Source organism: Stylophora pistillata, chromosome 3 (assembly GCF_964205215.1).
Source record: "Stylophora pistillata chromosome 3, jaStyPist1.2, whole genome shotgun sequence".
Lineage (NCBI taxonomy): Eukaryota > Metazoa > Cnidaria > Anthozoa > Scleractinia > Pocilloporidae > Stylophora > Stylophora pistillata.
The window spans coordinates 44,119,261-44,147,051 of record NC_142521.1 but is presented as its reverse complement, the minus strand read 5'-3'; the positions used below and the strand labels follow the sequence as shown (position 1 = coordinate 44,147,051).

Here is a 27,791-nt window from a genome sequence, read left to right as displayed (position 1 = left end):
TTCACAGAGCCCTTATCTTCTATTTGAATTTAATCGTTACTTTATATTAAGAGAATATAAACTTGTTTATATTTAAAACCAATTCTTGTTCCCTCTTTTCTTTTTGCTCTGTTTCGTTTTGCTTTGTTTTTGTTTTAAGCTTATTTCCTACTCAGTCAAAACATTTACGTTGGAAAAGAGGTTTAGAAGTGAGTTACTTCCTCAGAGCCGCTATGTCTAGAACTCGATCAAGTGATCGGTTAGATTGCGGAAGGTCTTGTGCAAAACGAGTGGCCCTTGAGGACCTGGCTCCTGCCCGAGATTGTCAACTCTTTCTAAGCGCCGCTTTAAATGAAGATTTTAGCCTCCTGAAAGCCTAGCCTCTTGTCTTCTAAGGGGTAAATTAGCATGACCCTCAACGAATTAGAATCCTGCATTCCCCCAGTTTGAAATTGGAAAAAAAAATGGATTGCAAACTGTTCCCTCCTATTTTATTTCTGTAATTCCTTTCCTTTTCTCTTCTATCCATAACATTTCTTTTTGTTTCTCTTTTTTATTTGTCCTTTTTACTTTTCCTTGTTGTCTTTCCTGTGGTTGAATTGCTCACAGACCGAATTAGGTATTGATGATGAACAGAAAACTAGGCTAACCGCAGTCGCCGCACAATCGCTTTGTCGCCATAACAATCTTGCCAAATTTTAATAGATCACGTCCTGTGACACATTGTCGGGCATATAGTTTACTTCCTGCATGACACGCTTTTGAAGCCCTGTCAGCACTCAGTCACGTTCCAGTGAGAGGGGGGTTAATGATGATAGATACATAGAATTCAAGATAGATAGATAAAGAAATATAGATATGTCGATAGATAGATTGATAACTTAATTTATTAAAAACTGGACCATTGGATAATGCAATTCAAGACTTTTTATTGGCTCAGTCATTATGGTATATGAGCCAATATACCATAACCTAATTTCTGTACATTGTTAAATCCGGTTTCTTCTCACAAAATAAAGGCGAGAAGATTTGTCTAATATCTTGGGGGCATTTTTTAAATAAAACAATTATTCCACTCTCGCTTGTTGGATATGAGATGATTATAGCCAACTCGGCGCTACGCGCCTCGTTGGCTATCCATCATCTCATATCCAACACGCGCTCGTGGAGTAATTGTTAATTATACACGGTGAATTCCATAAAGACCGTCGACGTGCGTATAATTCGTGTATCATACGTTGAATAGCGTCAGCTGGATGCCAAACTATTGGGCTTCGAGAAAAAAAGATGGCCTCTATTTTTTGTCATATAAAGATTTATGGGAATTTCTCAGTCGCCAAAGCTCAAAGTTCTCAAAATAGCCTGCCTTTTTCGGCACGGTATTTCCCAATAACCTACTGTTGATGCGGTTGTTAAAAAAAGGAGTTTTTGTGGAAGATTTAAAAACAGATCTTTGATGACTTCTGCGTGACTTCCGGCCGGTACGGGATGTTTATTTATGTTAATTTAATTACTCAGGAAATGTTTTGTTTGCGAGAATGTTGATTGGATATTTTAACCATCATTCCTTATATGAATGAAGGTAACCACGTGACGTTCCGCCATCTTGAAGCCGCGGAGGTAAATAGTGAAGGTTTTAGCAAGGTGAGTGGGGTCGCATTTCCGGAGAGTCTTTACCGTTTGGCTCTGATGACGAGGAGGAAACTGTACCGATGAAAGAAGCTTCTTATAACTGGCCAAATGGTGAGTATTCTACCAGTAGAACAGATAGATGAGCCGCTAATTCGTGGCTTATATTGTGCGTACACCAGAGAGAGTTTCTAACAGCAATGACATCTCGACTAGTTTGAATTTTCTTGAGCTTGTTCGACATTTTAAGGATATATTATCAGTAAGGAATGTTTTCTTGTCAGAGTTTAGATTTCCATTTTTTATTCTCCGAAAGACTTTGGGATTTGTTCTTGTTTTTAATTTTAACGGTGGAGAATGAAATTTGATATAATTTATTTTTAACGCTCGAAATGGACCGCACAGAATCGTAAAAACACTTTAATTTTTCGTCTCTTTTGGTTAGCAATGAGTTTATTTACTCTAAAGCTGTTCGTTTTTCACACCAATCCGTCATTTATATGGAATTAAAATGGTAAATGAATAAAATGATAATGAAAATAATTTATTCCTCGCCCTGGTAATGAGAGCTTTTTCCACTCAGAATGCGGGCAGCTTGAATTTCCATCATATGTAATGCGAAAAAGGTTCCCTTTAGATTCTGTCTTTGTTAGTTACATTCAAGAACATTTTACCATGTTGTATGGTAATGGGATTGTTGTTGTAATCTGTAGTAAAACATGTTTCATGTTACATTTTCCAGTCGTAAAGTATTTAGAACAGAAATACGAGACTTTTTATTGTGCAATCATTGTTTTTTTTATCACAAATATGAAATGCTCCAAAATATTTGTGCTCTTCTACATCGAAATGTAATTTCGCAGCGTGAAGTCTTCATTTATTGAGCTGAGAATGTGCATCATTATTCTTTAGTCTGTTTTGATCAGAATTAAGAAGAAAGATGTTTCACAAAGCAATAAAGACAAGTAATTATGTACATTCAAGGTGTTATTGAGGAATTAAGCTATTAGATGATTCTTTTATATGCATTTGATTGTGCAAATTATTCTCCTGGAGTCAAATTTGCTTCAACACTTTCAAACCTCCAACATACAATTTATTGCTTCACATTTAAAGATTCAATTGATAATTTTGCTTACATTCTTGAGAATACTGCACTGTATTATATTTATATCTCCACACACTACTATTGGACAATATTGAATGAACCAAGTGTTGGTGTACTCATTTGAGAGTGGGCAGTGCTCTAGAAAAGAGGTGTTAGATTTATTGTTAACCTTGGCACATTATTTATCATCACTACTGGTGTAAACATTTTCATGTTTTATGACTCATTGAAGACATGTGCTTTGTAAGTAACTCACTGGTGTTTTCATTCGTAGATTTATCGAGTTTTAGTTAACTGAAACTGATGTTTTCTAGAACTGAACTTAGGTGACCAGTATCCAACTCAGTTTGAAATTTTTTCAAGGTTTGGATAAATACTGTTATTCCGTCAGTTATTGTCGATAAGGATTTTTTGTTGTTACTTGGGTTGAGAATGCTTTTAGTGTGTACTCTCACCTAAAGTGTATCTGTTTGTAGACTTATCTAATTTTAGACTTCTCCTTTGTTATTTTGATCACTGGATAGTAATATTGGAATACTGGATTGTGCATTATTAAGAAATATCTCTCCTATTGTCCATCTTGTTGTTTATAACATTCCTGAAATTTGAATTTTTTCCCTTGTGAAATTGATTAATGTGTTCCTTTTTCTTTAAACCCAGTCTCTCAACAAAAGTGTTTGTATTGTCACTGGTAGATGTGGATCACATTTTATGATTTACCACAGAATTAGCAGTGTATTTGTTGAAGGGCTAAATTCTCAAAACTTCAGCAATTTACAAACTCTGTGGTGGCCAACTTACATTATAAATCTGTTAAAAATATATCATGTGTTGAAGAGAAGAGATGTTTGAAAGGCTATACAAGTTTTTTCTAAAAAGCACTGCAGGGTGTTATCAGGCTTCAATGGACGAATTGACTGGCTAGCTGTGCAGAGTGATCTGCATGAGTTTTGATTGTCTGAGCAATCTTTTGTGCAGATTTTGAGAATATTCTATAGCCTGTTGCTTATTTGACACTATTAATTTTCTAGTCATAGCATTTTTCAATTAAAAACCCTGTTACTGCATGCAGTTGTAAACTATATTTTGTAATAGAGTTTGAATTCAAATTTGTTTTTTGAAGTTTAATTTCCGAAATTCTTTCCTTGAAGGGAAAAGAAAACAGTGCCAGTAGCAAATCCACGCCAAACAGAAATTCACAGTCACTTAGAATGGAGCGGCACCCATTTGAAAGTGCAGCTGCAAGGTCTCAATCCTTTAGCGCCTCAGCAATCTCTCGTGTCAAGCCTCTTACACCACTTCAAAGTCCAGCAGAATTGGAGAGGAAACATTCTCAGATTCGCCGCAAGTCTTCCGGAATTTTTGGGCCTAAGCCAGCTTTGAAGTGTCCAAGGATTTCCCAGACAACGAGTGTGTTTACTAAACTTCAGTCAGCCCTCAGGTGAGATCAATTTAGAGAGAGTTCATTTTGAGTTCATTTAATGATGATATATTTTTTTTATTGTCAGTGGTAAAAATTTCCAGTTGTTCTCTGCAGATGTGGTGACTCTTTAACTTATTGGCAAAATGTTCTGCTTAATTAAGTAACAAATGTAACTATAGGTATAAAGGTTGGGTGTGAACTTTTAACATAGATTGACTGTTCACTATTTCTAAAGTTTGGGAGATCTTAATGGATGTATCTTTAAAAAAAAGGTTAAACCTACCCAGTTATAATGCTACCCTTGCAAAATAAGACTGGAATATTCTGGTTATTTCTAGAAATTTTCTAGAAATATGACAGAAAATATTTCCAGAAATTTCTAGAATTTACCTGTTTTCTTTTCTGGAAAATTCTAGAATATTCTAGAATGTTAATGAAACTTACTAATTAGGATAAAATTGGCCAGAATTTGCCAGCTTATTCCACAAATCACAGACTAGGTCATAAAATCAGCTTTTTCCAGCCTTTTCCAGCTTATTGCAAAATGTATATTTCTAGAATTTTCTAGGAAATTCTTGCATGCTCCTTCAAGGAAGTAGTGATTAAGGTAATGTATCGATTTCCAGCTTTTTCTAGCATATTCCAGATTTTTCAGCATTTATTCTTTAAAGCTGCAAGGAATCTTTTCCTGAACACAATACCTGTAAAAAAGAAAAAAGCAAATGAAAGCAGTTTAAGTAAAAAGCATGTTATATTTGAAACTGTATAGTGCAAAACAAAAATTATAAACAATTAAGAAACTCTTGCTGAAGGAACTTTATTTCAATCAGTGATGTTAACAACTGAGTTTTAATTGCAGAATTTAAACCAGTAAAAGTAAAGATTTATCTGTTGTACCTTTCGGTTATGTGATGTAATACGGTATACTGTATTTTCCAATCATAACAAGATTGAAAAAAAAAAGATATTAAAAATATATTATGCATTTTAACATTCTTTAGTGAAATATCACTTTTTGATAGTCATTTCTTCCAAAGGTGTAATTTGAATAAGATCTATGCTGCCATTATTAGGGCCCACCTAATGTGGAAACATTTCTTGTCAGCTAAAGTCTGACTATAGTTTTGTCATAAAAAAAAAATCACTAACAAGAGAGTATGGACATAAAGTATTAAGCTAAGAATAAAAAGAACCGTCAAATTAGTCAGATGACAAAGTGGATCGAAAACCTGTTTGAAGTCAAAATTCTTAAGAGTTATGCTTTAACGAGCATTGATGTGAAGATCAAACCAAGGAATTCAAAAGAAACCAAACATATGTTGCACTTTATATCGAAAATCGATGTATTTGAGAGAAATACTGGGTTTATAAACTCACCAAATACTGCAAGAACATGTCCGTTCCTTGCTGTGAACATTCACCTCCTTCTCTCACATTGAAGGGATCACGAACGATGATCTTCGAGAAACTCTGTGCCTCCACTCCCTACGATCTCCAGTCAACAGCAACGTACTTCAGCTTGGGCATTTTCAGAAATCAAAACTAAACAGAACTCAGCTGAACAAGAGCAGACTTTGAGTGAAATGCACGCCAAGAACGATCACGGTAAAACACGTGGAGATAATGAATGTCAAAGCACGAATAGACGCTTCCAAATTCAAATCTAGCAGAACTTTTGCTTTGATCATATCAAAAAGCTGCGGTCACTTCAAAGTCGGTCATAAATATCACATCCTGGCCTGGGTCGAAAACATATCATATAAAAAAATATATATAAAACATATAAAAAATATCCGTAACAAAGTCCTCCGTTACAAGGTAAAGGATGCTCTGGACACACTTCACATTTTTTGTGAGGCAAGCGGCCGAAGCAACCACCGATCCGCCATGTTTGTTTACCAAATGTAATCGAATTTCACCACTGACCAGGTGATCACTGTGATAACAGCTTTTACTTTACGCGATCGTATGCTGTAACATGGCGGTTCTCAGCAAAACTTTTGAAGCTGCAACTGATCGGAGCAATCAGCATATTTCCCATATGGTCGAGATATCACTTATCCAGATCTAACTCTTTTTTGAGACACTGAAGCACTATCTTCATCAAAAGATGGCTGTACTTGATAGCGTAAATCATTCGAGGGTGGCTGTTCCGATATTTGAATCGCTAGAAAAGTGTTTTAAAAAAAAAGATGAATTTGAAAGATACCAAAGTAATCCAACACTTGGCTGTTTTCAAAACCGTAATAATGTCGTTATGAATTCGTGATAATCGTTCAAAAGAAATAATGTTCAGTCAAGCGTTTGTTAACCATTACGAGCTTAAAATCGAGGAAAAGCTTTCCACGAGTGATCAGGTGATGGAGACTTTAAACTAAAATGAAACTGACTAAGCTGACAATTTCTCTCAGTTTTGCTAAATGTAAATTAGTTGTTCACTATTTCTGGCTTATTCCAGTTTCCTGCAAGAAATACAGATTGGAAAAAGCTGTCAATTTCTAGGAGCAGCGAATATGTTCATTGAATTCCAGCTATTTCCAGGTTTGGAAACACTGGAGAAATATTTTCTAGAAAAAAGCTAAAATAGGATTCTGGAATAAAGCTGTCATCTTCTAGAAACTTCTAGAAAGCTCCAGAAATTAACAGAAAGCTGGAAATTGGTTTTGCAAGGGTAGGCAAGATCACAGGGGTATTCCTCTAAATGTTTCCTTCCCTTTAGATAATTTTACAGAAGGCTAATAAGTTGTGAATAAGTCGAATCCAGGGATTTCATTTATTTTGGAAGTAGGCATATGTTAGGAAATAAGTGGGTGGAAGACAGTTCCGAGGTAATTGAGGCAGATTTGTCACCTGAGTCTTTCTCTTCTGTCTGTTCAACATGGTGCACAGTGAACCAATCATGTTGTTGATTGAATTGTTAGAACTTGTTACAAAAATCACCCAACAACCAAAAGGGAGACAAAATATCAGCTAAAAACTCCTTTATTGATGACTGCCTTTAGAATATATTGAATGTTTTCTAAAAAAGCATGCAAAAACTGGGAGTTGAAATGGCCACGCATAGTAGCCAGCTCTGTTGTGGAGAGTAGCCCCGGAATTCGCCAGTTGCCAGCTTTTAATGAAATCCCTGGCTTCTCACTTAGTAATTGTGATTATGACTCATCTAGGATAACTGGCATTGACTAACCAACCTGGTCTTCTGAAATATCAGAACAAAATATTCTCTCTTCATGACCTTTTTTTATAGGTGTTACCTAATATGAATGATTTTACTAAATATGATTGGTTGATATGTATGTATACTGAAATCTCTTTAACACTGAAAAGAGATGCAATTTGAGGGTTCAGGAAATTTATGATGGTTATACATTTTGTGATACTCTGATGTCTAGTAGATGAAATAAAAAAATGTTTGCGACATCTGAGTTTGCAGGATAAGCAGACAACACTTTGCATTTCAACCTCAGTTTGTCTGCATATTTGTTTTTTTAAAAAAAAACATAAATTGTGAAATTTGATTATACCCCATTGTAAGCTGTATTAAAAGTATTTCATATACATGTTAAATTCATGATTATGTTAATTTTGTCTTTTAGTGAATATGCACGACACCTTGAGGAAGCTCTGAACAGTGTAGAACCCAAGGTATGTCACCTTACTGTCACCCCTAATGGTTAAGATCAGTAAATTGTAGCTTAATGTCCCTTCAAAATGTTTACTCTTACTAGTTAAACCAGATTTAGCTAGCTGATGGAAATCAGAAACAGAGAAGTACAAAACTGAATATTCTATGTATGAAGAAGAAAATTTTCAACCGTGTTTATCAAGACAGCTAAAAGACATCTGAAAGTTTTGATGTGAATGGGATAATTAAGTCTGTGGCATTAGTTATATTAAACTAGCTAAGGAAAATAATTAATGTGCAATTTTGAAAACTATACCCACTTTGAACTGAAATTAAACTAATGCTGTTAATGATAGCAGTAAATGTATTTCTTTTTCAGAGAAAAAGAATTGTGGAGCAAAGAATTAAGTGAGTAAATGTATTGTTTTAAAGTTGTGAAGTTTGAAAATTTGCTGATGGTATAACTATTAGTTTACCAATCGAGGCAAATGTAGGCTTAGATGAATCCGAAACAGAGGTCCTATCCTTTATTGAATGGTCTGAGAAGAACTGCATGAAAGTCAACTTGATGAAAACATAGGAACTTCTTTTACGAGGAAAGACTTCCAAGATGCCTCCTGAACCACTCGAGATCATAGGGAGGATCGAAAGAAAAACTGAAACTATTGGGTGTTACCTTTGAGCAAGTGCCAGTTAATTGGGACACTCCTATTGATTATCTACTTAGTAAGGCTAGCAGTAGGTTGTATATTTTAAGAATATGTAAATATTATGGCAACTCTATTGAGAATTTGGACTTACTTCAAAGTTTGATTCTTTCAGTTTTTACATATGCTATTGAGGTCTGGGGGTGCGCATTTTATAGTAAATAATTAGTTAGGTAGAATTGATAAGCTCTTTGCCAGGTGTTATAAGCTGGATTACTGCTTAAAGGTTGGCACACATGAGGGGACTAGTCCCTGCGACTAGTCCGTGCGACTAGTCCCGGCGACAAGTCTTTGAAGGGTTTACACGAGGGGACCGGTAGCAGGGACTAGTCCCTTAAGGTGTTCACACGAGGGCACTCAATTGCACAAGAACATAGGAAAATTAAGAGGCAAAAGATGTTTCTTAGTCTGGGGTGTTACATGAAAACAATTAAAATTTGGTAACTTTTCATTGTAGCACTATTAAACATCAGCGCAAATGAACTACACTTATTCAGTCGGATTATTCATGCTTTTACATGTTCCGTTTTTGTTTTTTTATTTTATTTTTAACATACACAGTCAAATAGGGTAGAAATTCCATCAAAACGGCTCCAAGACATCTGTATATGTTTACAAAACTAGAAATAGTTTTTTGTTCTTCAGTTGTAGAAATCTAGAAGTCAGGGAAAATTCATCATTAGAAACTGCAATGTTTTACAAATACCGGAAGTCACGCATCATACTGACCCGTGATTGGCTTATTTACCGTTCAGTCACAGGGACTGGTCGCACAAACAGTTCACACGAAGGGACAAACATTTGTTTCATGCGACAAGTCCCTGCGACTGGTCGCAGGGACCAAATTTTGGTCCCTGCGACCACAGAAATGTGTAGTTCACACGAAGGGACTAGTCGCATGAAACTGGTTGCTGGGACTAGTCGCAGGGACTAGTCCCCTCGTGTGTGCCGACCTTAAAGCAGCACAGTATCTTGGATATCCATCATAATAGAGATAAGAAATTAGGGCAAAGGATCTCTTCCACCAACACTGCGTTGAGCGATCTCTTACCTCCCCAGAGAACACGGCAGTTGAGAACTTAAGGTCGCATAATTATATTTTACCTAAGGTTCAGACAAGCCATTTTAAATCAGTTTTTATTAATAGATGTCTTTTCAATAGTAATTAATACCTTTTCCTTTTCCTTATTCATTCTATTCATGTTATGTTGCATGTTTGTTTGCACAATAATTCTTAATAAAGACCTTTATTATTATTATTATTATTATTATTATTATAAAAATAGCCATTTTCCATAAAATTATCAACCACCATCATATACCCGAATTTTAGAATTGAGACTCTTAAGGAAGGCTTAGAAGCATCACATGAAATGGGAATCATAACTATTTTGTTAAATGATTACACTTGCTATTTTCTCACACTTGAAAGGAATTATTATGTTTGTTGGGTAATCGGAAGGGAGAAAAAAGAAAAGAAAGAAAGAAGAAAACTGATTTCTGTTTTGAAAGTGATCGAGTAACTATTTTAATAATTTAGGAACTCTGATGGGATTCTTTTAGCATGGATCAGGATTCAGTGATATAATTATGTTTTGAACAATTGGCTATTATTACAAAAGATTGATTTTTAAAGGTTGTTTCCAATTTTAAGAATTAAATGTGGATTATTTTCCCTTTCATGTTAGGTTAATAGAGTCAAGGATAGAGCAGGTAAATGTTTTTAAGGGAAATGGATGATTCTTTATCACCAAACTAATTGCAGTCAGTGTGTTATTTGATCATTTACCTTTTACTCCCAGGATCTGATTGTAAGTTCTACTCCCTAGCTGCTACACATTTCCTTGCAGATTAGTTGTGATAATTTGGTGTTAGATCAAAATAACAACTTCTAACCGATGAGTTTGAGTATTCTCGTTCCCTGTTTACTGGATAATGTATAGATATTATAGAGAGAAGTTACATCTCAATTGCTTCTGGGAGTTAAAGGGCAAGATTCAGTTGTAATAATTTGGTGTTAGGTCAAGATAACAACTTTTAACTGATGAGTTTGAGTATTCTCGTTCCCTGTTTACTGAATAATGTATAGATATTATAGAGAGAAGTTACGGCTCAATTGCTTCTGAGAGTTTATTAAAAGGGCAAGATTCAGTTTGAAGCTGATGAATGGTCAGAAGGCTTATGAATTTGTTAGTTGTGGTGGTTTGAAGTAATTCTAGGTTAGAGAGATATTAGTTTTTTTTGTTTTGTTTTTTTTTTTATGAGGTAATAATTATATTTGCCGGGTACGAGTTTGAAGATCAATTCAACCTGAAGGTTTTTGTTCCTACTATGACATTTTCAAAGCAGTTTTTGATGTCTCTGTTTAAATTTTCATCTCCTACACTCCATCCTAAACTGAATTTATGAATTGCCTTCCAAAGGTGTAAAACTTTTTTTGTTTGTTGATTTGTTTCTTTGCTTGCCACTGAGTGCACTTTGCTTCTGTTGCAACTTTGCTTGATAGATAGGCAACATTTTCCACAACTGCAATTTGAATATTTTTTATTTATTAATTATGAAGTACTTTTTTTAGATTGATGAGATTTTTCAACTCTACCTTTATGAAGAGAAGATGAGAGAAGGTATGGCACCTTTTTTGTTTAGGGCATACTTTGTTGAATGAACACACTATGAATAATGGATGAGTTTGAGAACAATTTGTTGAGTCCATGTCAAATTTATTTTCAGGTTCGCGTAATTTGCTGCATGCCCTGACATCCCAGGGATCCAAAGGAGGTCAGGACAAGTGCAGAGGCAGCATAAATGCTTGTACAGAGGTATGTTGGACATAAGAATTGCTCACTGTTCAGGCTCAACACTAACTTTTCAACTTAGTAGCCAACTCTAGTGACAACTTAGATGTTACAACAATTTCAGTTTGTTTACTAGCTAAGTCTGTGGATAGTTGGCTACCATTTGTGTTGAGCCCTGACTGACATGTACCATTCTATTTACAAAGTTTCCATTACGGAATTGCGCCCATTGAAAAATGTCGCATGGGAAAATGCAAATAAGCTAGAAAAGAGAAAGAAAGCATGCGTAACTTCCTGTAGGCCTGTCAAATCTGACTGTCAATCATGTAATCCCTCGTGTACGCTGTGTTCGAAAGTATTTTTTCTTGCTCAGATAACCGAAACAGAGTGCTATTCATTGAAGAAGAATAGCCGTAATCTTGATTAGGCAATATTGTATAAAAATCGATCACATGTAAAATTATTTATTCAAGCCGAGCAATTCTTTCATAGAACTTTACCAAAATCTTGGACCATAGACTTACTGATGACGTACTCTCTGGTTATCTCAGAATTGTTTTCGATGGCAATACTGCACTGAAACACTTTTCTGTTTCAAAACATCTGCGTTCATTTTAGTTTTTTCGAGAGAAGAATCCTCTGAATATGGTCTCGGCTTATAGCCGAGTATTTTCAGTTCACATGTTTTAAGAACCCAATTAAAACAGACCGAAGTTTAGGGTCCCGGCTTATAGCTGAGTTCGGCTCATAGACGAATAAATACGTTAAGATGGAAATGCGGCAGATTTACGAGGTTCGACCATCAATTTCGCCATGAAAGCAAAATAACATTACAGAAATATTCCTTTTTAGCCCGTTATTGCTGTAATAGTTTCACTTAACACATCGCAAAAGTCTATTTACTTTTCGAGAAGCTTAATTGTACGTTGTAAATTCCCACTCCACATATGTACACGCTCAGTTCCAACTCAGCTTTACCATAACAACACTTCGTTTCATCACCTTCAAACAATACTAATTGCTTCAATTGTATCTCCATTGTCTCTGAACAGATGCAAAGCGAAATTGTACAACTCCCGTTTGGGAAATCGTCAATTCAGATCTTAAGAGACCGAAGCCGGCGGTAAGCTTTTGCAACCTCATTCTGCCTGCAAAGCATCATGGATACCCCACTTTTCCCAGGCGACGTTTTTCAATGGGCATGATTCTGTAATGAAAACCAGACCTTAGATATAAATGGGGTCAAGTTCTTTGTGTGGTCTAATTTAGATTAACTTGTATAGCTCCATACCAGGGTTTACTGGTTATAGTTGCATAGAGTATGTTTTTAAAATTGAATTGCTGTGAATTTGATAATTTGTTTGACTTTGTGAGCTTATGTGGCAAGTTCATTATTATTTTCTGTTACAGAAAATGTGTGCTATTGAAGAGGAACTTGAAACTAAACTTGGTGTTTTCAGATTTCATTTAAATGGTGAGTAAGCAATGACTTTCTAAGAACTATTATTTTATAATTAGATATAATACCATTTCTTTACCATTTTTGTCATCACATTTTGTACAAACAGAACTCAAAGTGACCAGTGTCTGAATTCTCCTTACTGTCTGCCATGCACTGATTCTTATCATATTAGTTCGGAGAGTTTGGTATTGGATCAACTGGTAATCCTGTAATTGATATTTTTCTTTATTCTCATCCCTTGTCTGCTTGATATTGTATTGATATGGTATGGAGAAATTAGATGTCTTGGCCACTGATGGAAGTTAAAGGGTTATGGTGTTTGATTTCTTTCTTCCAGCTCTTCAAGCATTTGGAAGGCTATGCAGTGGTGATGTATATGATGTATGTACCAAAATATTAACTTATAGCACTCTTGAATTAAACACTTTAATGGATGCTTATAAAATTCCAGGTGTGCTTTGGCACAGAAATGGGAATAACATTTTCTTCACACATAAAAAAAACCCAGCTGTTACTATGGTTACATAATGAATCATGTCTGGCACAGCAAACGTGAAATGGTTTGGTTTTTCATTGGTGTTTATATAATAAATAGAATAGTACAAGGCTGCTTGGAGATACAAAATTTCGGTGTCAAAAAACATTTCACTCATTTGCTTCACTCACTCGTAAAATATTTTTAAACACTTGAAGAGATATTTTGTCTCTCTACTGATGCAGCCATGTGATATCCTATGTATAACCCCTGATTTTGCTTTTCATTTCCCATGTAATCATAATTATTGTAAGGAGTTTTTCTCAAGTCACTCCAGGGTATAAAAAGGTTGAAGCCATATTGAATGATTAATTTATTCATTTATAGATACATATTAGACATGGGAGTAATTTTAAATGGAAGTCAAGATGTAAAGTAGAAAGAGAAGGACAAAAATGGATAGATAATGAGGTAAGGTTTTGTATTTGAAATTTAGTATTGAATTTAGTATTGTATTTGAAATTTAGTATAATGAAACCAGAACCTGAGTATGTTTTTGATCTGAAGTTGAGTTGCCTGAAACTATCTGGTACACATCAACCAAGTGCGCCTATACAATACAATACAATACAATGCAACGCAATGCAATGCAATGCAACGCAATGCAATGCAATGTTCTTTATTTCAAGAAGGTAAATACATGATTAACCCATTAAAGAGTTTTCTAACACATGGCCCTCTGTAATACAGAACAAAAATATATACATTAGAATTCAAAAAATACATACATACAGTAATTAGTTGAATTTAACATTTAAAATGAAGTTAAAAAATAGTACAATAAAAATGTCTAATTAGCATAGGAGAAACAATATATCGCAATATATTGCAACAAACTCGGACGATCAGGAGAAATAGCAATTGCAGTAAAGCATGTAAAGCAGGAAATGGCATGCAAAGCAGCAAAGTTCTTCGAGATGGGCAACGGAATTGAGTTTTTGAATGTGTTTTTGCCTGAGTGGGCAAAATGTTTATTGAGAATGTGTAAAGTGATGTTTGTTTTACCATCAGGATAATTATTTGTGATCATTATGGGAAGTAGCATGGGATAAGCTCTGGTGAGATTTAAAGGCCTCTTACCTTGACTACAGACTTAACCTACATTAACATGTGCCTAACAAGGAAGTACATGCACAAAGGTTTCAATCATGTATTTTCTAAGCTATAGGCATATTCAGACTACAAGATGTATATGATCTATCATTGCTATGTTTTTTTTTTTCTTGCAACAGTTCACATTGAGACCATCAATTACAGATGAATTTTCTGTCAGGGTAAGGGAATTCAAGATTATAGCTATTGTGGTTAACTAACATGGATCAAACTTATTACCCGCTGTAGTTGACTTTTTTCATAATATTTGACAGGTCATTGAAATGAAAAAAATCCAAGCAAATGTTCAAATTGGAAATATCCATTTGAGATCAAGAAATTACATAAAAGCCAGACCACAGGTATGGAACAGCTACTATACTATCCCTATGCTACTGTTTTTGTTATGAAAAGTTTTGCTACCATGTAATAAAGCTGAAAGATGCATTGCAGATGTAAAACAGCATACACAAGGAAGGTTTTGAAAAGAGTGCAAAAAACATTAAAGTTTTGGAGAATTTTAAGAAACATGAGAAAAAAAAGAGCCTACCACTGATTGCATGTGGCATCAGTATATATCATATGGGTCAATAGTACTTAATCAAGTGCACTGATTGGCTGGTTTGAGCAGCTGAAGAAGCAAAATGGTGTGTCAAAAATTTGATTTCTGAGCATTTTCAGTATGATGGCAGATTAAAAAAAAAATTAATCCCTCTATCCACATGGTCAGAAGCCATGCCATTAGTTATATTACTCCTAAATATAACTTATGGCATAGAATTTTGCACATAATTTCGGCTCAATATATTCATTCCCCCTCTCCCGATTGATCAGCATGTAATTTTAAGAAAATGAAATTTTCTGATCTTTATATTTTAGATCATGTCTGTACCTCTTAACAGCACAGGCTCCATGAAACTCAAATTGACAGTGGAATGGAGGTATGCAAATAATTATTGGCAGCCAATCTCTAATGTCTCTGTGTTTGTGTAAACCTTTTGATGTACTCTGGTGACATACCCTACTTGTCTGCTCTTCGTTAGTATTTCAGTGTCAACATTATTAATTTTTTTTGGATGTTCATTTCAGACCTTTTTCTGGGAAAGAGGAGAATACATTACGTTCCAAGCGACACAGTCTGTTATCAGAAGTTATCTTTATTCAGCCTTCAGAGTGTACAACACCTTCAACAGATTTAACGTACAGCCCTACAAAACAAAAGGGGTAAATCAATTAAATGGTTTTTGTCAAACATTCTATCATCTTCATCAGCACAATCGATTAATTGCTTAATTGCAAGCTTCGATGGTATCAATAGTAGCCTTCAGAACGGGGCGTGATTTTGGCGAGGGACTGCACCGTATTTCCTTCTTGAAAATTATAGCTTCCACATATGATTTTTACAGCATTGGAAGGTTGGGGATAGAAAGAAATTTGAACCAAGGGGTGAGCGAGGACCAAAAAAAAAAAAAAAAATGAACGCTAACAACTCTAATGAGATTCAGCATCAACTGAGATATTTCTGTTGACTCATTGGGGAGCAGGGTTGGCGTAGGGGTCAGAGTGCTCGCCTTCCACCAACGTGTCCCGCGTTCGATTCCCGGACCCGGCGTCATAAGTGGATTGAGTTTGTTGGTTCTCTACTCTGCTCCGAGAGGTTTTTCTCCGGGTACTTCGGTTTTCCCCTCTCCTCAAAAATCATCATCATTTGAATTCATTTAATTTAGAGTTTATTTAGATTTACACACGACCCCACAAGCTGTTCAGCTTTAAACATTATCGTGTCTAAATAAAGGTGTTATTATTATTATGTGATGGGCTGCGTCGGGAGAGGGGTTTGGCTTCAGTAATGTCTTTAGAATGATGCATCCTAGAAAGATGGTCTACAGATATAGATGATATACGAATTACAACCACAACGATCTTTTTCGTTCTTTTATAATTAGCTTTAGTGAAGTGGAATACAATGTTGAAGGAAATGAAGAGAAGCCTTTATTTGTAGATGAGGTAGGTGTTGTGCTTGATACAACAAGTAGTTATACTCTCAAAGTTCCTTATTAAAAACACATGAAAGAGATTTACCAATGAAAATGATTTCACTGATGACCTGGTATCAGTTGTTCAAGGGTTATATAGAGAGCATTGTCCGCTGGATAGAGCTTTATCCGGTGGAAAGCGTGGTACGTTTTGCCAACACCTATGTGCTGGATAGTAATTTATTCATTGTAAAGCGTTATCTTCCCTTAAAATGACTAAACTCTGATGTCAGAAGTGGAACACACCTCAAAGACCTTAAAATAGTTTGAAAAATACAAAGTCAATACGCAGCAAGGGAAATCACAAACGAGCAAGTTCTTACTCCTGTCAGAAAGATGTATGAAAAGAATCAAAAGGTCGCAGAACAATATGGAGACTATAACTAGATTCCTCGTATGTTAATATTGTGTATTACGATGAATACTTCGTGACCGCCTGAAAGGTTACGTCTTAGAAAGGTGGTTGTTTGTCTTAATGAAAATAACTGAATGCTGAATGTGAGCCAGTGGCAGACTGGTTTCTGTTGATGAAAGGAGGCTGTTTGTATTTTGAATAGTCTAATTGCAATCTGATTTTTGACCATAGGAGGTAGTTGTTGAAGACTTGAAAGATTCACCCGAGTTGGTTGCTGCAAATCTACCTGAAGACGACTTGAATGGAATTGTTCCAGAAGAACCTCAGGAGTTCCGTCATGCAACATCCTTGGATAGTGCCTTGCAGCATCTTATTCCCACTTTGCAGACAAACAAAGGTTTGTCCTTAGTTCAATTTTCAATTTAGTGTCGAAAAGAATCTGGGAATGCATTGGTCTTAATTTGCTCTGTGATTGGTCCAGAAAACCCACGCCACTCTCTCAACCAATCAGATGCAAAACTAAAATCACCACGACAACTTGGTCAGCCGCGTTTTCCCGCGCTTTGGGCAGTTAGCTTTGATTTACTTCGAGTTTTCATTGGCTCTTGTTGAGATTTTCCTTGCTTTGATTGACTGTTGTAATTGCTTTGGTTTTAGTTTTTCGACACTCAATCGAAAAACTCTCTAAGCGACGTCTTTTCAGTAGAATTACTTTTTGTTATTTCCTCTTTCTTGATTCACCTCTAATCATGGAAGACTTCTCTCAAAGAACACAAGGAAAGCATCCCTGGTACTTTTGTTTAAATGATCTATCTCTCCGAGAAAAGCCCAATCAACGTGTATTTCCAAGGTTTCCCCTTGGATGGAGGTAAACACTTAACACGGTAATTTCAATCTGGACTTCAATCTGGACTCCCTTGCAGTATGGCCAGTACTTTATTTATTGGAATTGTCAAAGAATGATAAGTGTCCGTGATCCTACAATTGATGACACAATGTAGGTATCCAAGATGTTACTAAGATGCCGTCGTCTACGGTTGAAACGCATGCTAGGAGAGTAGGGTCTAGAAGGCGAAATGGAAGGTTACAGCATCTGTAAACTTCCTACGGGAGATGAAGTGAAATCTTAACTCATCTTTTTCAACTCTTTTTGGTAGAAGTCCCATCGCACAACCAAAGATAGCTTATTACATGACCTTTTTTTTCCTTTATAGATCAATTTCCTGAGCTTGATGGCGTGATCACGCTTCTTGAAAAACTAGAAGAACTCGTCAAGGTATGAAATCACTGAATCGTAAATAATGGGAGTATTTATTTAAAACTTATTTCAGCGAAACTGGACGAGTTGTTTATAAATAACTCGAACGTTTGTCGAAATTACATCTCAGTATCGAGGGTCAACAAACCTTCGTAACTCTCAAGGAGATCTCTGAAAGAGATGTAAATCTTAGAAGCCCTGAAACTGATTACGTAGTCCTAACCTGAAGCAATTGTGCTAAAGAAATCTTTGTTTATTTTGTCCCTAGAAATGTTCCTTATTAAGATCTTCCATGTCTCTTTCTGTGGAAAGTGCGCTAGAGAGCTTTGACTTCTTAGAGCAGGATGCAGCGGACGAGAGAGAAAGCACGCCCCGCAGTACCGGTAGTGGGGGAAGCGGATGTCAAGATACTGGTTATAATAGCACTGACGACTATAACAAAGACTGTGTGGGGGAGGGTTCGTCTGATGCTGGTTACATTGTGGACTTTATGACTTCTGGGAAAACTGCTGAAAATTACGGGGACACAAATCATGGCAACGGAGTAATAAATGGAATCGAAGACAGTGGATCACAAAGCGAACATCTTGAAGTTGAAGAAAACGCCGATAGGAACTCTTTGAATGACTCTCCAAGTTGTATTTCTGATATCTTTTCGTCGCCGTCTTCGTTTGGTCAGCCTGTGGAGAAATCGGCGGGTTTGGATGAAGCTGAGTTGGGTGGCGTTTCATCCAACGCCAGTTCCCCCAGGAAACGGTTTGAAGTAGCAACGGAACTGATGGAGGGGAGTCCTCAACACAGCAGCCTCAGGACTCGGTCATCACGGGCGACAAGTCCTAATCTGTCCTCCTCATATGGCCACGAAGCTACAGTTGGTAGCAAAGTTTTGGACAAGGTAACTGTTTGAAGTAGTTTTGCCACTCACAGTTGAAGGGTCACTTCTGGAGATTTATAGTCTTCCGCTTCAAGAAGACTACAAAACATCAGTTCAGTGACAAAGGAAAACAAATAGATGAATTTTAAAACCAACAAGAAACTGAACTAGGATATTTAACCCCCTAACTCTCATTAGTAACCAAGAGAGAATTTTCTCATCACAATTAGCAATCAAACATCAAGCAGACAAGTGACGAGAAGAAGGAAAAATAACAATACGAGGGTTATTACATGATACAATATCAAATTCTCCAAACTAACACCATAAGAATTGTATGGCAGACAGTAATGTATGTATGTATGTATGTATGTACGTACGTACGTACGTACGTACGTACGTACGTATGTATGTATGTATGTATGTATGGATTTACGAATATTTATACAGGTTAGCCCAGTTCAGCTAAGGCTGGTTTAAATGGGGCCCTGTCACACCCACCCATCCCACCCCAGGGGAGGACATCCACCACACAGTAATCTCGTGCGTGGGAAATTAACGTCTCCTACCCCTAACCCTGCAGGAGACGGGGCCTACGGTTTATTCGTCCTTATCCGAGAAGACTAGAATATTTATCCATTTCTTTGATATTATAGAGAGGTAGCAAATTCTCCTCAGTTATTTTAAGACCACGAGTATTGGTCCGGCCGGGGCTCGAACCCTCGACCTCCCGCACAACACAATCCGGCGCTCTAACCAATTGAGCTACCCGGGGGGCGGTTAGTAAGGAAAATTACTAATGAAATCCTGTGAGTGGAAGGATTAAGGAGACTGGAAAGGAATTCAAGTGACGGTGTTTATAGACAACGTTTCTTTTCTCTGCTTTTTTTTTTCTTTTCACTTGTACAGACCACGGCGTAACGCATTAAAACTATTGTGGTAATCAGTTTGTACCATCGACAAAATTCGAATGACACTTAAGGATATTGATAGGCAAATATTGTAACATAATGCGAAGTGGATTGAACGAAAGCGTCAGGAAGTGGGAATATTCATGGCTGGAAGAAGATATTTATGCGTTTTACGTAATTTCGAATAACTGCCTTGCTACATTGACACTTCCTTGAATAATTTATATACTCCCTATTTTTCTCTTCATTTTAATTGATTCATAATTATTTATATTTTTGTCTTTTGCTTTTAAGGTCCTCCTTTGTCACTTACAATTTTGTGAAGAAGTCTCTGTGGTGAGAGAAAGAGTTGTTTCAAATTGAGATTCTACAATGACTCACCCTTAGAAAGCTGATAGACACCAAAACGTAGCATTTGTCCTTTTCTCACTGATGTTAAAAGAGTTCAAACTGAATTTTAGGCTAAAAAATTGAACCCCGAAGGAAATGCCGGGTTTTGGATGGGAACTTTGTTTGAAATTAAACTAGTTGGTGGTTGAATGCGTGCGTGTGTGGGTGCGTGCGTGGGTGGGGTTCACGTTTGAACTTTATCGGCTGAAAAGTCCGCATCTTGATTATGATTCGCTAAAATGCATCTGTTGTTCCTTTTAACTTTTAGTCTTTGGCTTGAAACTAAGTTATCTTTTCTGCTTCGTGCTAACGCTGATAAATTTTTTCCCAGCATCTTGGTTCATTTGGGCCCATGAAATACAAGGTTGGTGTCATGGTTTTTAAAGTATATTTTTATTGTTTGTGTGATTGTTTTTGGTCACCGAAATGTTATATTATCTCGCTCTAGGAAATGCAAGCTCTCTCTAAACTTCGACAACAGAAGGAAGTTCTGAACAGACTCTTCACGTTCATTTTATCACCCGACCCAGTCAGTGAAATGGCTCTGTCAACAAGTGAGTTAAATATAGAAACAGGCCTAGAAGTATGTGAGGTCAAGTGGCATGTAACATCCCGAGCTTATCCCAGGTTTCTGTTGCTTGAAGCGACTGTATGTACAATTACTCCCCCTAGATGATGGATGACAGGGCATTGAAGGTTACCTCGGCATTTTGTCAGCTTCCCCTGAGGATTTGCAACCACCCGTTTATACTCTCTCTTCGATAGAAGCTCTGGGAGGTAAAGTGCTCTGGGAGGTAAAGCACTGCTCAATGAGCCATTCAGGGTTAGAAGCCGGGCCACCTGTGAGGTTTTCTTGGGTTGACACGAAACTTTCTGACAGTGCTTCTTTCCATGCAGGAGTATGAATGAGTAGGAATGGTTCATAGAAATTGTTACGGAGATTAACGCTTTGACCCCTAAGAGTGATTAGCGTCTAATTTCTCCCTACAATATCAGCCCTGAATCAAACAGTAAGGTCACGAGAATAAAGGAAATGATCACTAACTAAAGAAAATCTTGATTGTTGAACAAGTTCTCCTTGTCAGGTCCTTAGGAAATGTATAGATAACAGTGTGAAGATGTATATTTTGATGTAAGGAGGGAGGAGGGAGTAGGGGTACTCTTAGTCCTTTTATACCACAAAACCCGGGTCTATAGTCTGTAACTTCGGAAGCGCGCGTTAACTTTTGAAGTTCTCTTTACAGTGATGTTTTCTCTTACAGGCAACCCACGTTTGGCAACAAACCCCGCGTTGTCCTCTCTTTGGGAGAAAACGTGCCAAGGCTCGGTAAGTGCCTTATTGTTTGTAACTTTCAATCACTGAGTTACAAGTGATGCTGTGTTACCGGAAGCCGTTTTACTTGCACTTCGTGGAGGCGTCTGGCCTGTCAGCCTTTCCTTCGAGAAGCAGAGGTCTCTCTGTTACAAGAAGCCGGTATATAATCCCATGAAAAAGCTTAATACTAATACGTGATTCATCGATTAGACTGAATTGATTGCTTTTTTTGTCTTTTGAAGCTCTTGTTTACTACGGCGGGTCAGCTTGTGAGCGGGTTTGAAGACACCTACAAGAAACAAATAACTCAGAGTTACAACAGAGTGGTAGATATAGGTGAGCACACCGGTAGAACTAGAAAATGTGGTTTTATTTCTCCATTTGTAAATCTTCTGTTGTTAACCTATGTATCTTTAGTCGTCTTCTCGTCTTGTAACGTGCCACGCGTTTTGCATCCTCGATAAAACACGAGCTGTTGTTGGACGAGTAGAAATTACGCGACTTAGCCAGAAAAGTAAGAGCTGTTTTGCGATTGCCAGCTACGAGGACAGTAAAGTGGTTATATGGTGTCAACTGAGGGAGCCATGGAGGGGTAGAGCGTATTGCGTAGCATTTCGAGAAGAAACATCACTTACGAAGAGACTACTTTGACACCTTCCAGTCGGTGGAAAGTTTCGAAAGGCACGAAGGTGATACCAACGCGAATGTTGTGAAAGGAGAAGATGGTCGTGCAAAAGGGGTGTCCTCACCATCCTATATTAAACAACAACATTGAATGGCCAAATTCGACCCCATTTGGAGAACGTGGACGAGGCTCGCCAGATTTACGTTTTTTTAACCTGTCTGTTTCTTAGCTCAGTTGGTAGAGCATTGCCTCAGTATCGTAGAGGTCACGGACGGTGTTCAAATCTCCTGCAGGCCTGAATTTTTCTTCAGGCTTTATTTTAACTTCTACTTAAGTAGTGTTTATTGCTGCGAGAATTGCTTCCATATTCATTTCCTAAAACTACAATTCACACATATGATTTTCATATATTCTCAGTCAGTAACCAATCTGCTTTGTTTTGTTTTGGTTTCTATCTATTTGTTTGTTTGCTTTTGTCTTACGGCGTTCTCGACGTAATAGTTGTCATCGCAGTGTAATTTGCTATGGGTTTAGGCTTTATTCAGACGTTTGGTTCTTCTGCGTTTTCTTGCAGTCTTTTCAGTTATCGTAGCACGTGTTATCCATCAAGATCCTGATTTGACTGATGTTCAGCCCGAAGAGGAAGAGCTTGTGAGCGTGTTTCAGTTTGAGCATTACTTCATGGACTTGTGGAGGTCAGTTTGTTCGCAGTTCTATTTGTTCGCTTTTGATAGTGAATCGGAATACTCGCGTTTAACCACAGCTTAGTCTGATTTTGCTTTTTATCCTCTATCCGCAAGCAAAAGTTCTAGAACAAATAATACGGCAAAATTTATTGTACTTAAGTCCAATGAAAATCGCCGCTCAAAATTAAGAGGTAGTTCTTGCTCCAAGCATTTGTCCTCACTCGAATTATTTACCCAGTGACGAGTCATCCAGGTATACACGGGTATATAACACAAAACGTTTGAAAGTATGAACATTTGTGCTTCTTTCCTTTCTGATTTTGTGCTGTTTAAGCAAGCAATCGTTGAAATAATTTCCCTTCATCCTGAACCAAAAATATATGATTTTGGATCCATGAGAGAGTGTATTTCAGGGAGGAGTCAATAAGCTGTCTTTTTTTTTCGCCGAAAAGTTTTCAATCTAATGAAATCGGAAGCTCGTTGATATTGAGGTTGAACAATAGGAATCAGCGTGCGCTACAAATCAAAGAAGGTACAAGTACTGTGTCCTTCCTCTAAACGTCGGTAAATTTTGATATCTTGCAGGCCTAACTTGTCCAAGTACATCGACGAGGTGGCTTATGAACGTACGTGGACCTTCTGTTTTTGTTGTCATCTAAAAGCCATGTCATTACTTTTATGTGTCATCGTATAGCCCCAAGGGAAATTACGGATTAATTAACTTCGTTCATTTTTATGTGCGTGCTCTACACGTGCGATAGGAGTGCCGCACGTGATCAGTTCAAAATCACGTGCCATACAGATTTGTACTCTATGGTAGTAACATGCAATCTGTTGCTACTTTTCAGTTGTGATCTGTAAGCGCCTGCGTTCCACTGAAAAGGATGCTGTTGTTGCACAGGTAACTGAAAAGATAATTTTGTTTTTTTTTGATTGAATGTGAATATCACTTTATTATGTTTGTAATTAAGTTTAAGGGAGATTCTTCGAGAAGACTTTGTGGGATTTAATTTTTGCGGAGTATGCTTTAGTTGAATTTTCGTCCACTCGCAAAAGTAAGCCAGAAAAAAATATGGCCAATTACCTCCAGAGGTCCGTTTCTCGAAAGTCCCGGTAACTTAACGGGCCCGTTTTAAGTCAAAATTTAAAGGATAGGAAAGCAGATTCTGGCACCCAAACCAGTCCTTTTTGTTTCTTTAGCCAATGGTTTTATTGTATCATTTTCAAAACTTTTGAAATCCCCAGGTTGACTGACAACAGAACTGCTTTACAGTCCCGTTAAGTTACCAGGACTGTCGAGAAACGGGCCCCATGACCGCCCAAACACAAGGAAGCCCCCTTTTGTTAACTCTTGAAAGTATAGGGTCCTTGCTTCTTGAGGAAAAAGTCGAAGAAATTAGTTTTTAGTAAAAATTTTTGGTGTAGTCGGAGCGCCAAAATTTGTTACGTACGAAGGGAAAACTGAATACGATGCATTTTAGTTTTAGGCTACAGAGAAAAACAAAAAGAAGTTGAACCGTCAGGCGATTTAGTCATTAGGTTTGTATAACTGTTTATTAATATATTTATTATTTTTTTTATATAGCTGAAGCAGTACACGGAGATACCACTGTCCAAAACCTGTTTTTGTCCTGTGCTCTGTCTCTTGCTGGACAACGATTTTTTAGTTGCCCAGGCCGCAGGTACGCCAATATATCATCAAAATGATTTCTAAATGATCAAATCTTTGTGTTCTCGAACACTCACGAGTGACTTGCATCCCACTTCACCATACAGTACCCACTGCCAAATCAAACATGAAAGCCACGAGAACAAAGGAAATGATCACCAACTAAAACTGCTCTTGATTGTTAAACAAATTCTCCTTGTCAATAACGAACAAAATGAATGGAAAGCAGTATGGAGAATATGTATACGGATGTTGGGGTGTGAAGAGTTTAGAGCAGTGCGGTGGGGGACATTTGTTTCACAAGTAGAATACGAGGGGCAATGCTTTGGTCTAACGTATAGAGCCTTGTGTTGGGAACGGGGCAAATTCTACTGGAATCTATCCTCATAAAGGAATTTTTAAAGGTTTATTTTAATCTGATACGCAGTTGGTTAAACCAATTTAGAAAACGATTATCATTTTTGCTTTCAACAGAGTCTTATTTGTCGCATTTGAAAAAGAATGCTGACCTGCGTAGAAAGGTGAGTCAAATCCACACCTTAATTTTGCCACTCCTCGCGAAAGCTTTGTATCAGTGACATCCCATTTGACAATTAATCCAGGTTTCTTTATGTCAGCAAACAATGGTTCATAAACAAAAATCGAACATACGTGGATTCTGACAGCCTTCCCATTGTATTATTTTTCTTAGGCTATTAGTTTAAGTATCGAGGCGCTTGAGGAATCTGAGGAGAAACTGCGGGAAGGAGCATGCGTGGCTCTTACAGTGCTTCAGGTACACACCATTTGTTTGTGAACTACTTGCTTCGCCCTTATCATCATATTCTATCATAAATTAATTACAAGATACACTTAATTTAGGGTCCCGAGAGAAAACAAAGCGAACTAGTTCCGAGGGACCATAAATTAAATGCTTTGTTATATATTTAGACTTTCCCTGAAACATTCATATGGCAAAAACATGCTGTTTTATTCGGTGCACGAGGAACAACTACGTAATTGTATCCCGGTCGGGATACATTTGAATTTGATCAGGGGCACGTGACCAAGAATCAACCGATCACAGTGCTCGTTTTGTTGAGTTAAAGTCTAGGTATATAACAATGATTTATATTCCATGTATCCTACAGGCCAGAGATGCTGTTCCCCAACTGTTGTATCTTAGCAGATGTGATGTACAATCTGTAAAATTTGCTGCACGGAAGGCTCTCTCATCCTTGGGTATGTTCTTTGAGTTAATTGTATCTTCTTACAAACGGAAGTAGAAAACGTGGTTCAGAAGGATCAGCTTTGGGGTCGCTCTCGCGCGCTCCTCTCGCGCGCTCCTCTCGCGCTTCCTCGCTAGAACTAAAAGTATGGCTGTGGGAATACTAATAGATGGGTCCTCACTTCTTTTCTTTTCTTAATTTCGATCAGGAGAGGAAGGCGAAGATGCATTAAGACAATCTGCCATGTCTTCAAGTGAAATAGCTGGACTAACGTTCTAAACCAGTTGTATTTACTCAGCCACGCACCCCGTGACAGAAGACATAGAAGGGTGTTTTTGTGTCTTCTTGGAAGCCGTGTTGTTATGATATGGAAATGTGGAAAGGAGTTAGAGTTCCTTTCTATTTCCTTCAGAGAAAGTAAGGTAGAAAGGAAAATTTGGCGTTTAATCGCAGCAAGCGTATTACAAAGTCAGTAAGTCTCCGTATCTTTGAGTGACGTAATGTAACCTCTCACGGAGTACTCCAGGGTCCAGTTGTTCAAGATCGATTAGCGCTAACCCAGGGTTAAATTTTAATCCAGGTTTCTATATTTCTCTGTTCAAAAGCCATTTTAAGATAATTTTCCCAATTCTTCTGAGAGCATTCAATCATCAAATTGTAAACAAATGGAATTAAAGTGAATTTTATTTTAAAGCTTTCAGATCTGCAATTAAATTTCCCGGTAACCCTGGGTTATCTTAACCCGCCTTTGAACAACCCGGCCCAGATTACTTTCTTCTTTGATCTCAAGTTAGTTTTGATGTTACTATAAGCAGTGTTCTATATTCTGATATATAATTGGCCGAAGTATTTCAGCTGAGAGATTTTGAGCATGAAAAATACAGTTCTATACTAGCGTGTCGCAAAAAAATTTTGCACGAGTGTTGTTTAACAGGTTGGCTATTTTTTCTCTTCTGCGGGAAAAAAGAAATTGCAGTTTGAGATGACTGATACTAGTGCTGGGAACTAATTTTTTTTTTTTTTTTTTTTATGAGAGTTTTTCGTTCAAGCAGCTAATCAGTAGCAAGGAGGGAAACAACATACTATATTGAAATGATCTAACGTGTCGGGTAACAAGGTGATTCGTCGATGGATATTTTGAATTGGTCCGAATAGGAATTCAGTTCAAACTGTTATAATGCAATTTATCCGGCAGTACATGTAGTGTGCAAGATTAAGTCAGTAGACTGTAAATCTAAAAAAAAAAAAAAAACCTTGATTAAGTTATTCTGTAAAACTTCTGCGAAGTGGAATGACGAAAGCATGCTAGAATACTAGGTTAGCGCTGGCGTCCAAAGTTTCATCCGCCACGGCCATTTTCCGCTTGATGTTGATTGGTAAATTTTGAATAATCAAATGAAAAATTCTTTTTCGATAAAGGAACATTAAATTGTATAATAGGTTATATATTTTACACAAAATAATTGAAAAAGAGTGTATGCTTGCTTGAGATGATGAAACCTGCAGAAGGTAAAGTGTTTCATATGGTGGAACTGAAAATTAAATGCGTTTGGTTCAACATTGAATGAATGAAGATAAAAGCTTACGTTTCTACATTAGAGAGTATTTAAATTTATATGGTTCACTATTATTATTATTGTCTACAATATAAAGATCACTTTTGTTTGTAATTAATATAACTTGAAATTGTGATGCCCCGACTCTGGGAGGAACTGATGTTAAATGAAATAAAATTTCATCGTTCTTTTGTTCAAAACGATGGTTGTCTCCGTACTCCATGATTCATTCTAACAAGCGCGCGCTCTGATTAGTCGATTCATTGTTTACCATTTGCTCATGGATGTACGTTGCTGACGTGAGAAAATACAAAGACTAGTTTCTGCGCGCTTGTTTTTTCTGGTCACGTAAGATTTCAGTGTTAAATAAAAGTGAACTCTCTCGCTACAATGTATCAATGTTGTTATAAAACAAATGGTAAACACGACAGCTTACATATTGAGTGATGGATGCACTTGGAAGCCGGGCTGCTAAGCACAAAAGAAGAGTAAGAGTTGCACGATGCGATAACCGAGAGCGACTCTAGCTTCTTGTGGTGGTGATTAGCGTGTT

The 27,791-nt window shown here is 37.1% G+C and overlaps 1 protein-coding gene and 1 long non-coding RNA gene across 4 annotated transcripts; both read left to right on the top strand.

Annotated features, from left to right (window-relative positions):
- Positions 1 to 1,565: 1,565 nt before the first annotated feature.
- Positions 1,566 to 27,441, top strand: LOC111342413 (rho family-interacting cell polarization regulator 2). Of its 3 annotated transcripts, none has more exons than XM_022949488.2 (31): positions 1,566 to 1,722; positions 3,868 to 4,157; positions 7,736 to 7,784; positions 8,144 to 8,172; positions 10,160 to 10,184; positions 11,047 to 11,095; positions 11,202 to 11,290; positions 12,677 to 12,740; positions 13,066 to 13,109; positions 13,591 to 13,674; positions 14,496 to 14,537; positions 14,631 to 14,717; positions 15,235 to 15,296; positions 15,445 to 15,579; positions 16,302 to 16,362; positions 16,978 to 17,143; positions 17,961 to 18,022; positions 18,273 to 18,899; positions 20,084 to 20,125; positions 20,511 to 20,543; positions 20,628 to 20,733; positions 21,442 to 21,506; positions 21,737 to 21,830; positions 22,694 to 22,814; positions 23,391 to 23,431; positions 23,654 to 23,706; positions 24,391 to 24,487; positions 24,949 to 24,995; positions 25,166 to 25,249; positions 25,605 to 25,695; positions 25,891 to 27,441. In XM_022949488.2, exons 1-31 carry the CDS (start codon positions 1,720 to 1,722, stop codon positions 25,959 to 25,961), a joined length of 2,913 nt encoding a protein of 970 aa, XP_022805223.2. In that variant the 5' UTR covers positions 1,566 to 1,719; the 3' UTR covers positions 25,962 to 27,441. The 3 variants fall into 3 exon arrangements, with proteins under 3 accessions (XP_022805223.2, XP_088611344.1, XP_088611343.1); XM_088755217.1 differs by lacking the exon at positions 1,566 to 1,722 and adding an exon at positions 2,862 to 2,959; XM_088755218.1 differs by lacking the exons at positions 1,566 to 1,722; positions 24,391 to 24,487; positions 24,949 to 24,995; ... (1 more) ...; positions 25,605 to 25,695; positions 25,891 to 27,441 and adding exons at positions 2,853 to 2,959; positions 24,287 to 24,307.
- Positions 8,182 to 9,932, top strand: LOC148736285 (uncharacterized). Its single transcript, XR_015999342.1, has 2 exons — positions 8,182 to 8,697; positions 9,432 to 9,932. It is a non-coding gene; the product is annotated as an uncharacterized LOC148736285 (long non-coding RNA).
- Positions 27,442 to 27,791: the final 350 nt, after the last annotated feature.